Source organism: Camellia sinensis, chromosome 15 (assembly GCF_055761805.1).
Source record: "Camellia sinensis isolate YWXY chromosome 15, ASM5576180v1, whole genome shotgun sequence".
Taxonomy (NCBI): domain Eukaryota; kingdom Viridiplantae; phylum Streptophyta; class Magnoliopsida; order Ericales; family Theaceae; genus Camellia; species Camellia sinensis.
Genome location: NC_138975.1, coordinates 112,449,675 through 112,465,730, shown reverse-complemented (window position 1 = coordinate 112,465,730; position 16,056 = coordinate 112,449,675). Strand labels below are relative to the sequence as shown.

General features: G+C 36.4%; 1 protein-coding gene across 7 annotated transcripts in view; it reads right to left on the bottom strand.

Annotated features, from left to right (window-relative positions):
• Nucleotides 1–16,056, bottom strand: part of LOC114313023 (uncharacterized) — a 257,539-nt gene that overhangs the window by 220,661 nt on the left and 20,822 nt on the right. For 5 of the 7 annotated variants that reach the window (XR_014357331.1, XM_082910231.1, XM_082910235.1 and 2 more), the window contains 8 exons: nt 15,837–15,894; nt 15,499–15,595; nt 12,526–12,558; nt 11,913–12,049; nt 8,475–8,545; nt 8,318–8,371; nt 1,747–1,889; nt 1,387–1,509 (listed from right to left, as the gene is read on the bottom strand). Coding sequence is in view for 6 of the 7 variants with exons in the window: in XM_082910231.1 (XP_082766357.1) it covers nt 1,387–1,509; nt 1,747–1,889; nt 8,318–8,371; nt 8,475–8,545; nt 11,913–12,049; nt 12,526–12,558; nt 15,499–15,595; nt 15,837–15,894 (716 nt within the window). In the remaining variant the exon portion in view is untranslated. Of the gene's footprint in view, nt 1–610; nt 973–1,386; nt 1,510–1,746; nt 1,890–8,317; nt 8,372–8,474; nt 8,546–11,912; nt 12,050–12,525; nt 12,559–15,498; nt 15,596–15,836; nt 15,895–16,056 lie in introns of those variants that run through there. The other 2 variants (XM_082910236.1, XM_082910232.1) reach the window with 2 other exon arrangements.

The following is a 16,056-nucleotide window of genomic DNA, read 5'->3' as shown; positions in this document are numbered from 1 at the left end:
ATTGTGTTTGTTTTGATGATAGTTGTGAGTGTAAGAATTATTAAATTATTTGCATATAAAATAATAAAACAAATAAAAATATATAAAAAATTAAACATTAATGTTTAAAAAAAAATTCCCAATATGTAAAAAACAAAAAAAATAAAAAAATTTCTAATCCCCTCACTATTTTTCTAATACCACCTCCACCTCCACCTCCTCTATCCCAATCCCCCTTCCAACCTCCATCTTAATTCCCTCCTCCATCCTAATCCCCTCCCCAATTCCACAAACAAACACAACACTAAATAACCCCACCTCCATCCTAATCCCCTCCCATCTATTACACCACAAAACAAACGGGGCTTGAGTGCCTAAATTAGGTACGAGTGTCGGACACATATCCCACACCCTTACCCATGTCCTATCTGGTGGACACGGGTACTGTAGGGGAAATAGAAGAGTCCATGTAACACAATTCCTCATATTTATGTGCAAAAGGAGTACAAGGTGCCCATGAGTTGCATGCCTCAAACTATGATGTGCAAGTCTTTGGAGAGTTTCACCAAAAAATAAAAAAGACTCAATGCATTCTACCTTAGCCTCACCTCGAAGCGAGCCTCAATACATCTTTTAAATACAAAATATATTTGTATAAACATGACATTGTAGGATTTGTGGCTCAAATCGTACATTTAACTTCTAAGATTAATAACACATATTTTGAAAGATTATTAGTAAGTACTTCGAAAGGAAAAAAAAAAAAAATTAAAGAAAGGAAAAGAACAGCCATAAAAATGAGAATTACATCCTAAAATTTCAATCAGTGACAGACCTCTATAATCTTCTCAAAAAACCATATTCAGATGTCAAAAGGTTTATGAATGCAATCAGATTCTTGGACTATTCCAAAAGTTTCAGGTAGAAATTCTCAGCTGCTTACAGCACGAGAGTATAGCGCATAAGGAAGTTGTGACGATGTTTTTTGATACCCTGCATTTTCAAGGCCAAAGGTCACATGTGGTTTTAGCATTTAATGTTTCAGAATTTATCCTGCTATTAGATTGAATGATTTGTAATGTAGATAATTTCACATCATTTTATGGCAGTATAACACTGTCAGAATTTATAACAGCAATAATCACTGACCACCTTTTCCAACTTAGGCCACCATTTAGATTAAGATACTGGCACTTTGGCAAAAATCTTCCAATACCAATAGCGATCCCAACTAAGTTCAACAAAGAGATTAAAATTTCAGAATAAATTGCTACCTACCAAGTACCATACAGCATCACATACATGACCCTCAAATTAATTAATCCATTCACTACTACAAATGTGAATTGAACTAGAACTAAACTTGGAAAACATTGACATGCCAGACAAACAAAAGGTGACACTTACTTGCTGGGCTTCCCCATCAAGCCAGGTAAATGTCAACCGCTTTTCCTTCAGTGCAACAGCCGCTAGCAACGACGGCTGATCTTTATCAACTGTGGACAGTGCTTCTTGGATCCTGCGCACAGTCTTTATCATAGTAATGTACTCCGTTTAGTAAACTAGAAGAATATAATAGCATTTGGGCATGCGTACATGAATCTTTCTGTTATATTCAATGTCAAATTTTGAATGAGTATACTTTCTGTGTCATAACTTCGAATGAACATCATGAATCTTTCCCAACGAAGTAGCTAAATCATTTCTAGGAAATAACTACCAAGTAGGGATTTAATTTAACATAACAAGCAGGGCAAACAAACTCACTGCACGCATTTTGTTGAGTTCTGGGCTTGATCTTCCTGCTAGAATAACACAGTACCAAATCGCCGTTTCATTTCCAGCACGAGAATAGCCGCGGGCATCACAACCCAGCTCCATGGATGTCACACTTCTCAATTGTGGAAGCTCTAAAAATAAGGAACAGAGAATAAACCAATGTATTACAGTTAGTTTCACAAAATCCTAGAATGTATAATCAGGTTTGTGATATACATAAACCAAACCAAGCCTTAAGTCCCATCAAATGGGGTCGGCTATATGAATCATTCTTCTCCACGCGGCCCTATCAAAGGCCATTTCGTTAGTCAAATTAAGTAGATCCATATCTCTATTTACAACGCTAACCAACATTAATCTAGACCTACCTCGTCCCCTAACACTTTCATCTACCGTTACACCACCGCATCTCTTCACTAGGTCTCCGTTGAATATGACCAAACCATCTTAATCGATTCTCTCTCAACTTATCTTCTATCGGTGCTACTCCTACCCATTCCCAAAACACTCATTCCTAATTCTGTCTTGTCTAGTCTTGCCACACATCCATCTCAGCATTCTCATCTCAGCCACACTCATCTTATCTATATGTTGTTTCTTTGTCCCCCAACACTCCGTCCCATACAACATCGCTGGTCTAATAGTCATTCTATAGAACTTACCTTTAAGTCTAGTGGGTATTCATTTATCGCACAGTACTCCAGACGCACTTCTCCACTTACACCATCCCACCTTAATCCTATGGGCCACATCCGAATCAATCTCCCCTGCTGTTGTGATAATATACTCTAAATAACAAAAATGTTCACTCTTAGGCAATTCTTGGTTCTCAATCTTCACCTTTCCTCTGCTTTCATTGTTATTGTTACTAAATTTACACTCCATGTACTCTGTCTTAGTTCTGCTTATCCGAAATCCTTTAGATTCAAGAACTTTTCTCCAAATCTCCAACTTTGTATTAACTCTTTCTCTAGTCTCATCCACTAGCACTACATCGTCTGCAAAAAGCATACACCATGGCACGTCATCCTAGATATTTCTCGTCAACTCATCCATAATTAAAGAAAAAAGATAAGGACTTAAGGTAGATCCTTGATGTAACCCTACAGTGATAGGAAATTCATTTATCTCTCCAGCAGGCGATCTAATAGTGGTCACCACCCCTTCATAAATGTCCCTAATCACATCAATGTAACCTTTTGTCACCCCTTTCTTCGCCAACACCCACCATATTATATCCTGGGGCACTCTATCATAAGCTTTCTCAAGGTCTATAAACACCATATAAATGTCTCTTTTCTTTTCTCTGTACTTTTATATTACTCTCCTCAAAAGAAAGATAGCTTCCATTGTTGACCTGCTAGGCATAAATGCAAATTGATTCTCTGACACATCTGTTATATCTCGCAATCGACGTTCTATCACCCTCTCCTACACTTTCATTATATGACACATTAGCTTGATTCCTCTATAATTGTTGCAATTCTGGACATCTCCTTTATTCTTATAGATTGGAACTAAAATACTTTTCCTCCACTCATCTGGCATGTTCCTAGTCAACAAAATTTTGCTAAACCACCTAGTCAACCAAGCAACCCCCTTTTTACCCAAACACTTCCAAGCTTCAATAGGGATATCATCTGGTCCCAAAGCCTTTTTTGATTTCATCTTCTTAAATGCAATCTCCACTTCAAAGTTCCTAATCCTGCGATAGAACCTATAGTCTTGGTTTATCGTATTATTGGCTATTTCTTCTCATATTGTCGTACCTCCATATTCCTCATTTAATAGTTTCTCAAAATAGTTTTTCTATCTTTCCTTAATCTCTTCATCCCTCACCAATACCGTAGAATCCTCACTCTTGATGCACTTAACTTGATTAAAATCTCTTGTTTTCTTCTCCCGTATCTTAGCAAGTTTGTATACCCTCTTCTCTACCTCCTTACTATCTAGTCTAGTGTATAGGTCATCATAAGCTTTCAACTTAGCCTCTCTCACTACTTTCTTGACCTCCTTATTAGCCAATCTATAGCTCTTAAGGTTTTCCTCAGTTCTATCCTTTTGCCACTGTTTAAAACACTTTTTTTGCCTTAAGTACCGTTTGGACCTCTTCCTCCACCACCAAGTTTCCCTAGAGCTGGGTCCCGTTCCTTTCGACTCTCCAAGCACTTCCTTTGAGATTCTCCTCATACAATTGGCCATCGAGTTCCACATAGTGTTAGCATCATCTTCCAAGTCCCAAGTATCTTTCTTCTCCATTCTATTGTTAAATATTTCTAATTTATCCCCTTTTAGGTCCCACCATCTCGTCCTACAACGCCCACCATTCTTCCTAGCTTGGTATTGCCCTCTAAAACATAAATCTAGTATCAAGATCCTATGTTGAGAGGTCAGGCTCTCTCCAGGAATCACCTTACAATCATTGCATTTTAGGCAGTCCACTTTTCTCACTAAGAAGTAATCTATTTGGTTCTTAACTGACCCTCTCTTAAAGGTTATCAAATGCTCCTCCCTCTTCTTATACATAATATTGGCCACCACCAAGTCAGAAGCCAACGCAAAATCTAAGATACTCTCTCCAGCCTCATTTCTGTCACCAAAACTGTATCCACCATGCACCCTTTTATAGCCTAGTTTATCTATGCATACATGGCCATTAAAATCACCACCTATAACCAGGTTCTCTCCTACGGGTATCTCTTGTAAGATCTCATCCATTTGCTCCCAAAAATCCCTCTTAGTCTGATCATCTAATCCTACTTGACGGGCGTATACACTGATAACATTCATTATATTCCCTCCAATAACTAGTTTAACTAACATAATCCTATCCCCTTTCCTAATGACCGCCACTACATTCTCCACAAGACCCTTGGCAATTAAGATTCCTACACTATTCCTGCGTCTATCCTTACCACTATAATGGGGGTGTTTGTTTCAACTTTTCAAAGCTAACTTATAGCTTTTAACATTGAAAAAGTTATTTTGGACTATTTGGTTAAACTTATTTCAAACAGCTTCTGATTCTAACAGCTTATTTTAACTCAAAAAAGCTGATTCTGAGAAACTGCTCACCCCTTGCTTCTGATTATCTACTTCTGTTGTGGACATGTTAATTTATAGTTATACTCTTAGATTTCTTTTATTTTTTATTTTTTAAAAAATAGAAAAAGACCCAAATGGACTATAGATTATTATTATTTTTTATGAGAAATGTAGACTAGCAATAAATAATAAAAAATAAAAATTAATTGAAAAAGCTATTTCACAGCTTATTTAACAAACACTACTCAGCAACTTAAATCTATAATCCAACAGCTACACCAAACAAATTAACAACTTCTGATTAAAGTCATAATCTATAATCTGTTAAGTTATAATCTATAAGTTGTTTTAACAGCTACACCAAACGGGGCCAATACAGTTTAAAACCGGTATCCTTAATTTCTCTAGCTTTCTCACCCGTCCACTTAGTTTCTTGCACGCAAGCTATACTAACTCTCCTCCTAATCATAACATCTACCAACTCCATCGTCTTACCAGTTAAGGTCCCTATATTCCAAGTGGCTACCCTAAACTTATAGTCTTGGACTAGCTTCTTTACCCGCGCTCGTCAGCAAAACGCGGGAGCCTTTGCCCATTTTTCACCGCACCCAGGTGTCGATGCAGCGCCCCTTACTCACTTTTCGAAACACCCGGAGGCAAGTGCAACGCGTAACTTGAGGGAAACGACCTAACATTTAAACGATTCAAAGTAGGATTCATTGTCATAAGGGATCCGAGCGGCTTTTTTACGTGAAATATAGACATAGTTATATCTTCATATAACTTCAAAGCTCTGTTACGTGCACTCGGAAACGGGTATCAAGTGCCTGCATGTGCTGAACTATCATGTTCATCAAACATTTTATGTCCAAGGACACCAGAACACAACTAGATTCATATACTGTCAAGGGGATGCCACCCATATTTCACGCTATAAGAACCAAAACAATAAAAAACAACTCCTATACATCAATATATTCAAATTTCTCAACAAAATTCAAAAAAGGATTCAATGAAGTCTCAAGACTCTTTAACACCATCAAAACTTCTTCTATTAAGCTCCCTCCAGATGCTCCAAAATAAAATGGGAGGTCCTAACTGCCAGTTACCTCTTTTTTCTCTTTTCAACTTTGGCTACCCTCCAAGAAAGCAAAAGGTCCCAAACATTGAAGGGAACACCCAAACCATGTCAAACAAGACTAAAAATAAAAATAAGGCCCAAATGTCCCAAAAGATGTGATCCCACTCCCTCCTCACATACCACTAACAACAACCCCTCTATCAATTGTTATCTGTCTCGAGCTAGACAGGCCAGCTCCAACTTCTCTCCACAGCAAAGATGTCACCAAAACTGAATTCTCAAACACAAACCTCACATGATGGTGAAAACATACCCAACCTTCCTAATACCCTGTAAAAGGCCCACACCGATGCACAAAAACCTCCAAAGGCATCCAATCACCCCACCTACACCCATATTTTGCCAACACAAACCTTCTCCAAAATCTGTCCCACTCACACACAAAACTCCATAACACTTTCCCAAAAGAGCTTGATTCAGATTTCAAGATGCCAAATCCCTAACCACCCACTCAAATAAGGGAGCGAACCATATCAAATCAACCAAGTGGTTAAATATATCCCCCAAACCTACCCCAAAGAAAGTCCCTTCACAACTTTTTCAACCACTTCGCCACTAAGATTGGAATGGTAACCACCAAACCAAACCAAGCACTGTGTCCCAATTGAGTGGAATCGGCTACATGAATTCTTTTGTTCTATTCCGCTCTGTCAATGGCTATATGACAAATTAAATTTAATAAACTCAAATCATTTTTTACTACAACATCACATGTCAGTTTAGATCTTCCCCTCCTAACGTTTTCATTTATGGTGATCATATCACTTTTACTTATTGTTGCATCTACAAGTCTTTGTTGCACATAACAACCATCTTTATCAGCATAAGGCTACCACCTTTTCAAAAATAGAAAATATATATATATCAAACTCAACCAAAAATTAATTCATCCAAAAAACCAGCAAGGAATTCCCTAAAACAATCGCAAACTCCAATTAATTAAAGGAATCACTAATATAATCACCCACTTTTTAATTCATGCGCTCCAACCTCAAAAATTTTATAACACCACTACTTTCAAATACAACACAATATGCACAACCTTAAGGTTCAAACATTCACAAGTGAGGATCAAAAACCTGATATTTGCAGTGAGGTTCATAAACATTTCTACCTCTTTTACTTGTCCTCCCTCCCTCCCTGGGAACATGTTTTAAGCCAACCCAAAAATGTCGATATTTCTACTAACAAATCTGTGACTTTCTCATTGTTTTAACAATTAGTATATTCATTTTCAAACTTTTTATGTTATATTGTAGCATTATTATTTTTTATTTTATTTAAGGAGGCTAACATATTCTGACTAAAGCCAAGAATTTACATATATGTAAAGGGATTTAAGTAACACAAAACTGACTCCTTAGCAACTCTATGTCAGAATGCAGATTGGAAATTTTGATGAGACTATCCTGTGTTTTTCTCTTTCCTTTTTTTATCGTTTATCCTCCGTGTTTTTATAGTTTAATATATTAAAAAGGTTGTATTTATGCCTTGGTTCATGGGAACAAAGAATGCTTTGTCTAATCTCTCGTCCATGATAACCATAATCTCAACATAGAACAACTGATGAGCATTTAGTAGATCACAAAAGTAAACTAAATCAGCTAAAGGATATCTATAATAATATTTGTATAATAGCACAGCCCATTGGAACCAATAAACACAACCTAGTCAGTTTCCCAGTAACTCTCAAATGCAGACACAAGACAATCCCTCAAAAGCAACTTTGCAGGATGCATTGCTGAGTCATTTATTCTACTATGTGGGAAAAATGGTGGACACTCTGCAGGCTTATACTCTCATATAATCTAAAGAAAAAGGGTTACTTTATAAGGATGGCCACATTTGACGAAAGATTCTACCACAAATTTACACAATACAGAAAAAGGGTTGCAACACAACATCTTATCAAATGAAAACAAAATCATAACCTGACAAGTTCTGTACAATTCGATTCATGTGAAGGAAATTATCAAGGAAGATTTCTACATAGGAAAACATGTACCGAGGAAAAACTTCAGAGTCAGATTAGCTGATCCAATGTTCCAAGAAGAAAGAAATGATTAGTTCAGTTCCCGGAAAAAAAATATCAAAATATAATCTAGACTTTTTTTCCCTTTTGCTGAAGAAAATAACTACATAAAGGACTCTAGTCAGTGGATAAAAAAACTGATGACAGCAACAACCTCCAATAATCATGAAGCTAACAGTTTGCACTTGTCAATCACATGAGGTTAACTTGCACATTAGAATCACTGTAACAAGCCATTTACACAATGGTTGGACTCACTAGTAATATGACCGGGCAAATTTTGTTATAGTGTCAAGGCCCTAGATTATAAAACTTGATTAAGTACAAACAAACAGCATTACCTTGATGTTTATTCTGTTCCATTATATCTACAAACCATGAATTGTTGGCAGGTCCTGCAGATAATGTGCACTGCTTAGCTTGTTATGTACACATTATTTATGTTACGAAGAGTACCAAGAAAGACTATGAAACGAAATTAAAAAAAGAGGGACATACCATGGTACACAACAGGTTTAACACCATGTTCTTTCAAAAATACAATTGCAGGTGCAGATTCCACTCCAAACCTGTCGTTGATAATATGAACACTATCAAGATCATACACTATTTTGGAAAAAAATTATGAAGCACCACATTTTTTAAGGTGGAGTTTCACGATCAAGTTACCAAAGATTGGAAGGGGAAAGGGAACCTAAATTAGTCTCCCAAAAAAGAAGTACAGTCCAGTATGCTGGTTAGAGTAACCAATCTTTCTAACCAATCAACCCATTAGCCTGATGCATAACTGACGAAAAAGATGAAAAAATAATAGTCGATTCTTCTCTGAACTATTTAATAAGGAACAAAAAAATAGGGGCCTTCCAGAAAAAAGGAACAAAAAAGTAGAAAAAGAAAGAGAAAATTTCAGAAAGACATGAAGATTAAATATGAAAAGCAGTGTTGTCAGAATCGTTATGAAAAATATATGTATTGCGGATTCATATGTTGGTAGATTGAATCATGAGATACGTTTTTCATTGTATCAATTTCATATTGTATCACAATTTAACATGCATTTCTTGATTAGCTATCAATACCTTCTCTTTCACCTTTAGCCCTATTAACAGCATTTCGCAATGTCAATTGCCATTGCCCCCACTCGTTGAACAATCCAAAACCATATTATCAAAAAAGCCCATACCAAGGAGACCCAAATCCAAATAAACCCTCAAGCAAAAATGACTCCCATACTCCCTTTCCTAAAAAAAAATTTGAACAACTTTCATTAATCTAATTCAGGTGAAAGAAACAAAGAGCTCAAACACACAGACCATTTGAAATTGGGTTGAGGCCCAAGATTTGGGCCAAAAGGCTTGTTTGGACTATGACCATATACCTCATAACAAGTATGTTTAAGCTATACTCATCCAAGTCCTAAAGAAAGTCTTTGACTGCAAATTGGGAACCAAACGAACTAGCGACCATGAAGTTGGGCTCAATTGAAAAACAAAAATCTTGTTTTATTTTTATATTTGCAATCAAATCTCATTAATCCTTCTGTTATATTAAATTTTGAATTTTCTTTCCAATTTCTTATGAGTTGAATATTTGGGTTTCTAATGAATGCATATTTACCTTTTTGTCAAATTTGTAAGTTTTTAGAGATTATTTTTCATGTCATTGGTTATATGCTTTAGTACTGCATTTTTTCAATATATTTATGTATCATATGAAAGTACTATTTATTTATTTATGTGTGAGTATCTGTATCGTGCTTGGCACATGGCGAGCCCTATGGGCATCACGTCATCACCATCACACATCCACATGGCAGACCCCTAAGGCACCACGATGAGTTGGGGTTGTATGCCTAGCTAAAGCGGGGGCATGCACACCGCCAAGTATGAAAACAGGACCACAGCTCACTTTGATAAAGCTAGCTCACCTAGAGCTCTCCATGGCCCTTCATGACACAGAAGAAATATATTCTCTACCCACTCACTCCAGCTCCATAGCAACATAGTTGGACCCTTGGCTCACCTATGTTTACTTACCTGCTCAGGATGAGCCATTGGCTCAACCATGCACTCACCCCCTTGGCTACCTAGGTTGAGACCAAGACCTAGGCACTCACTTGGGATCATTAGAGGATTGTGGATTGGAAGCTAAGACCTCTGGATCATCAAGGTCGTGTAACTGTCTCCTTGCAGTGATAGTTCCACCTTGACCTAGTTTAGAGAAAAAGGACGTTGACCTGACACTTACACATGTTGCATATATGATACGCCTCTCAAGTTATCATACCTACACCTGCAACTCCTATGATGCAACCTTCCTAAGGACCTGAATCGTAAGACACAACTAGTAGGGCTAATATCACCCTCTTGTCGAGTTGAGGAGAACTCGCCACCCGTCTTGAGGTTGCTTAGGCACCAATACTCCTGGAGTCTATATAACGGCATCATAAGTGCAGCCACAATCATAACAAGAGCAACAAGAATCATACAACATATACAAAGTATTCAAGGTCTCTCACTGCCACCACTTTCCTCTCTAAGCCTGCCTTGGTCTTCTCCTCTTCCACCTTCGATGATCTCAGGCCATTGAAGTGTTTGCCATCTTCCCAGAGGTCAACAACTGATCACCTATAACTTCTCTTACCCACAATCTATAGTCATATATGTTAATGTATTTTATTATACGTGATAAGACATGAGACATGATGCACAATGCACAAAAGTGATATAACAATACATGATATGTATTCAACAACACTGATGAAAATAATTTTCCTCGCTTGATTTTCAGCTAAAAACTTATTCTGTAATTTAATAGTCAAAAGCAAAATAGAAGAAACAAATATGCTTGGAGGTTGATTTCAAAATCTTCACATAGAAATTTAAGGAGATGCCAACAAAAGCATGAAATGATACAGAACATTTGTGATCCTAATTGAGATTACAAAATAGAAGAATGAAATGAAAATTTTAAAAGTTTGCACAAGATTTTTCAAAGGATTTGAAATATGAATAATCAGACCCTGACAGCTTTAAAGCTGTGTAGCATGGACTCCAGTAGATATATTGGATCCAACTGTCAAGCCTCTTCCAGAACCCCAGATCTTATGATGGGACTTGGCTCAAAATACATACAAGGGTTGGGTAGGGCTACCGGGAAAGATCCTGCACATTCAAATGCCTTATATTTCATATAATACTGAGATGAAAATTGTTATCCCCTTTAAGGATATATCTGAACAGAGTGAAATTTCAAAAGATGTCGTTGAAAGAAAAAGTTTGTATAAGTCTTTCCATGTGAGGCAAGAAAAACTTTTTCACTATCAAATTTGAGCTTGTTATTCTTCTTCCATCATAAGTAGGATTTCGTTTGTTCACACATAAGACTTTGTTATTGTCATGGGTAACATGACGACAAACGTTTTCAACCCCCTACCACTGCAATAAATAAAGAAATTTGATAACTACACTTATCCAAGATAAAACAGCTTTCCAGATCTAAGTAGAAGTTAACAAAAAGTAGATAGTTGTGACTGCAAAAAAATCTGGTTTTGCTGCAAAAAGAATTCCCCATTTATCATCAATCCTTCAAGCCAATATAAGAAAGAATAATGATAGCTGCTTCTGTTCAATGAAGAAAGGAATAATTTAAAATAGTTCTGATGCTATTCTAAGATTTATTGCTAGTTAAATGACAAGATTATTTGAGGATTAGTTGGGCTTTGATCCGTACACCCCGGTGCCAATCAAAAAAAAAATGACAAGATTATTCACAAAACCAAGAAATTATTCCGAAGGAAGCTTGTAAGAACATTTAAGATATTAATCTTTCCTTCTCTTTTTCTTTTTTTTTAAAAAGGGAAGGGAAAAAAAAAAAAAAAAAAAAACATATTCCTATACGTTCTCCCAAAAAAGAAAAGAAAGAAAATACACATACACATTCCACCAAAAGGAAGATTCCTCTTCTCGCCAAGGCACAAATGCGAAAGCAGCATATGGCCAATAACTTAGGGCAGCTTGACGCACAAATGGAGCTGCACGCTCCCCTGTTTCTGAGAAGAAAATGACTTTCACCTGTTATCCAGAATTGAAAAATCAATTAAGGATGATAATAGATATAAAAAAATTAAAACAAAATAAAAAAAAACATGAATCTTCCCATGGTATTGAAGCCAAACAATGCAAGAATGAGCATAGCAGTGTCATCAAAGAAGGAACACATGCCTTACGTATCATCATGTTGTAAAGTATCAATTTGGATGGGTAGCACAGTTAGCTAAAATAAAATATATAACTTGGATTTCTCGGAAAGAAATAAAAGAACTAAAGACATGATTACACATAGCATTTCTTCCTCTTATTTGTTTCAAGGGTCCATAAGAAGATTGCAGGATCATAATTTTTAGTCAAGTAGTAACCGGTAAATAGTTTTATTGGTGTGACAATAAATTATAATCAAAATTATCAAAGTGAAAAATAATACTAAAAATAGTACACAATAAATAAAATAGACTGATTAGCAATATATGGGAACTGAAAATAATTTGTACCTTATGACTGCTTTTTCCCACAAAACTTTGTAGCTGGAATAAATATATAATTCCATATCAGTTCCAATAAAAAGGCAATTAAAAAACATGAAAGCAAGAGAAACATTATTATCTGCAATGCAAGCTGGTTTCAGTTAAAAGTACTATGCAAAATGATAAAGGAATGTCAAAAGTCATTAGTGATTTATGTCAGGCAAGTATGCATCTTGACAATTGAGAACTTGGAAGGACTAAACTAGGTAAAACTTTAATGTCTGCCATCATTCACACAGAGATGCAGCCTTCACAGCTGAACAGATCTTCTCAAACTGGTCTGCCAACCTTTTGCAATCGCCCCAATTAATGGCCTCATGTGCATGGTAAATTCAGCATACATAAAAAAGAGGAGGATCAATTACTCGTCTTTTTTTTCTTTTTCTTTTTTTTTCCAGGTACATTTGAGGAAAGTGGAGAATCAAACCATAACCTCCTAAACCTAATGATGTAAACTGGTTCTCACCACTGCCTGACTCCAGTGGTTAAAGATAAATTATGCTGTCCACCCCAAAGGTTTGGCTTCAATACACTTGCTACCCTATGGTATTAATAATTACACTGACTTCCTCTATTTGGGAAATCATGTAATAGATTTCCTCCTGCTGCTAACTGACCATTGGTGATAAAAATGAAATGCGTTGACATCATATTTTGAAATTTTGAAATGCCTACTTTACCCTTGATATAAGTTATAACTAGCCCAAATGATGACATGTGTCACTCTAAGCCAGATCATCTATCACCACCACTTCTATGTCTATATGTATACATTAATTGGACACAGCAACCCCATTACCATTGTCACCAAACAACTCTACCATTACCATTACCATCACCATCACCATCACCATCGCCAAACAACCAACACTACTCTGTCAATTTAGCACCATCATCAACCACCACGACCATTCAACCCCTATTTCATCACCAACACCATCATCTAACCCAATTCCAACCGCATGTTTCACAAACTACAATCACTACCCACTTTAGCACCACGCCCAACCTTAACATCGACAACCACAACACAATCATCCATGAATCACCATAAAGTTTCCAAATACCCAAACACGAGAGGCATTTCTCTTCGATTTAGAGAAGCTTTGCAATGACAAACCCAATGCAAGTATGGGTCACAATTAGCAGAACTTCAGTTCCACCAATATTCGCCATCAATGCCAAACTTACTAATGGCCATGATGCTGGGCACACACTTTGCTAGCCAAAAAGACGACGACTACCACAAATATTGCCACCGCCAAAATCAAACCCCTATCATCCATCGTTTATCAGATACCATACACAACCCAAGGCCTAGCTTGATAGAAGATATGCTCCGAGAAGGATTATTGACCCAAAATAAGAAAAAGGCTTGGCAATGAAAAACATTTTAAACGAGGGCATTGTTACAGTTGTTGTAAACTGATCAAAATGCCACTAATGCACGACAAGGTTTGTTGATGTTACAAATCAACACCATTTTCATCTAAATCTACTCCAGATAAGCAATATGAATCAGCCACCAGGTCCCCCAACAAAGCATGTCCTTTAAAAAATCACTGCTCCCATGACCCAAATATTTTATATTCTTTTGCCTATTTGCTCCATTGATTCACACGTAACAATCATTTAGCTATTGTTGGGACAATATAAGGTTGAATTGGTTTAAGAGCTTGCAGATGGGTCTTAAAAGTTAGAGATTGCAATGTTTAGCTCACCAGAGATGTTGAAGTTGATTCGGGGAGTTAGATGGAGATGGTAATTTGTGTATTCACCCTCTTTTTGTAATTTTGCAAGTACATAAGAATAGGAACTGGTATAACTAGGTGCCCATGGGTGGATTTGAGAGAGGTAGTTGTGTGCCCATTGCATGCTTTATTGAATGGTAGTTTAGATCAAAGGTGGAGGGCTTGGGATTCATTATGGCTCATATTATGGTGGATCTATCAAAGATCAAAGAGAGAGAGATGAAAGATGGAGGGAAAGAGGCTGCTAGAGAAATATGGGTCTTGGACCTGTTGGTGGAAGTGAATCATCAAAGATGATTTTGTTCAGGTTTCATTTTTTTTTTTTTTTTTTTTTTGGGGGGGGGGGGGGGGTGTTGTTGGGGCAAGAGGTGGTTGCGATGATTTTGTTGAGAAAAAAAAAAAAGGTTTTGGGTGATAAATTGGAGGAAACAATAAGGGCTGTAATTCATAAAGTTTAAAGAATAAATTGACATCATCTGTTAATAGTGTTTCCAACAAAGTCTGACAATGTAGTTTTTATATGATAGAGTCAATGAGAGTATTATGACCTTATGGCCAAACCTTACGAGTGGTCAATGTAATTTGGCCATAAAAAATTCTTTGACCTTCTCTTTTTAAGTGAAAAGAACATGGTCAAATTGTTACCCATCTTACCCAAACCTATATCAGTTTAATAGAGAGTATGAGTGAGACAAAAAAAAAAGGGTTTAGAAAAGAAAAAAAAAAATGCTGGAGTCCCCATCCAATAATGAACTTAGTCATGATTATGCAAATATTAAATTCAAGAGAATATTGCATGATATTGATCAAATGCTAATTATCATAAAAGACTCCTAACTAAATAATGATTTCCTTTCATATTGCTTTTTCAGTGCATCAATCTATGAAATTCCACTCCAGCATTACAACGTAATGCAAGTCTAGTCAATCATTCCCAACAAAAGTTCATTCCTTCTACCTTATTCTCCACAAATTAACTTCAAAATTCAAGATAATTATAATCTGTTACTGTCACAAACACTAGAACCATCCAACCTTATTGAACTCTAAACCCACAACCTTTCTTGGCCCTAAAACTACTAAAAAATCAAGTGTAGACAGCATCATCCAAGTTTCCTAAACTATCCTACGTCACAATTTAGTCATAACAAAATGTGTATACGGACCCAGGAAAGAGTGTATTTATTACCAATGAATCCTTTGAGTAGTATAGAATGCGAGGCAAACTTAGAATCGTGGTTGCAAACCAATTAGTAACAGCATCAACAGAAAGCTCTCCCTCATACCTGCATCAAACAATCAAAACGATGTTAAAATTTCCTTTATTTCCATCAAGTAGAAAATTATAAGACAAATCCCATAATATACATATATATGGAGAGAGAGAGAGAGAGAGAGAGAGAGAGAGAGAGATTGCATTGGGCATAAATAGAAATGTGCAAAGTTATAAGATTGTGTGTTGACTTTTAAACTCACAATGCAGCATGAGGGCAGCTTTCAAAATTTAAACCTCAGGCGGAAACTCACCTAATCAGACAATTTGCAGTGTTACATCCAGAGGGAAATGCAATGAGTGAAGGCAAGCCTGTAAGCATAACAAATGAAGTTAAAATAGGGGAAGAAGTCAAGTGCTTATAACAATAATAGTTGTTCTCCCAACTCTTTAACAAGCATAATCAAACAATATATAAATGGACAACAAGAAAATATAAAATAATTTATTCAATTGAAAGCATGACTAAATTCC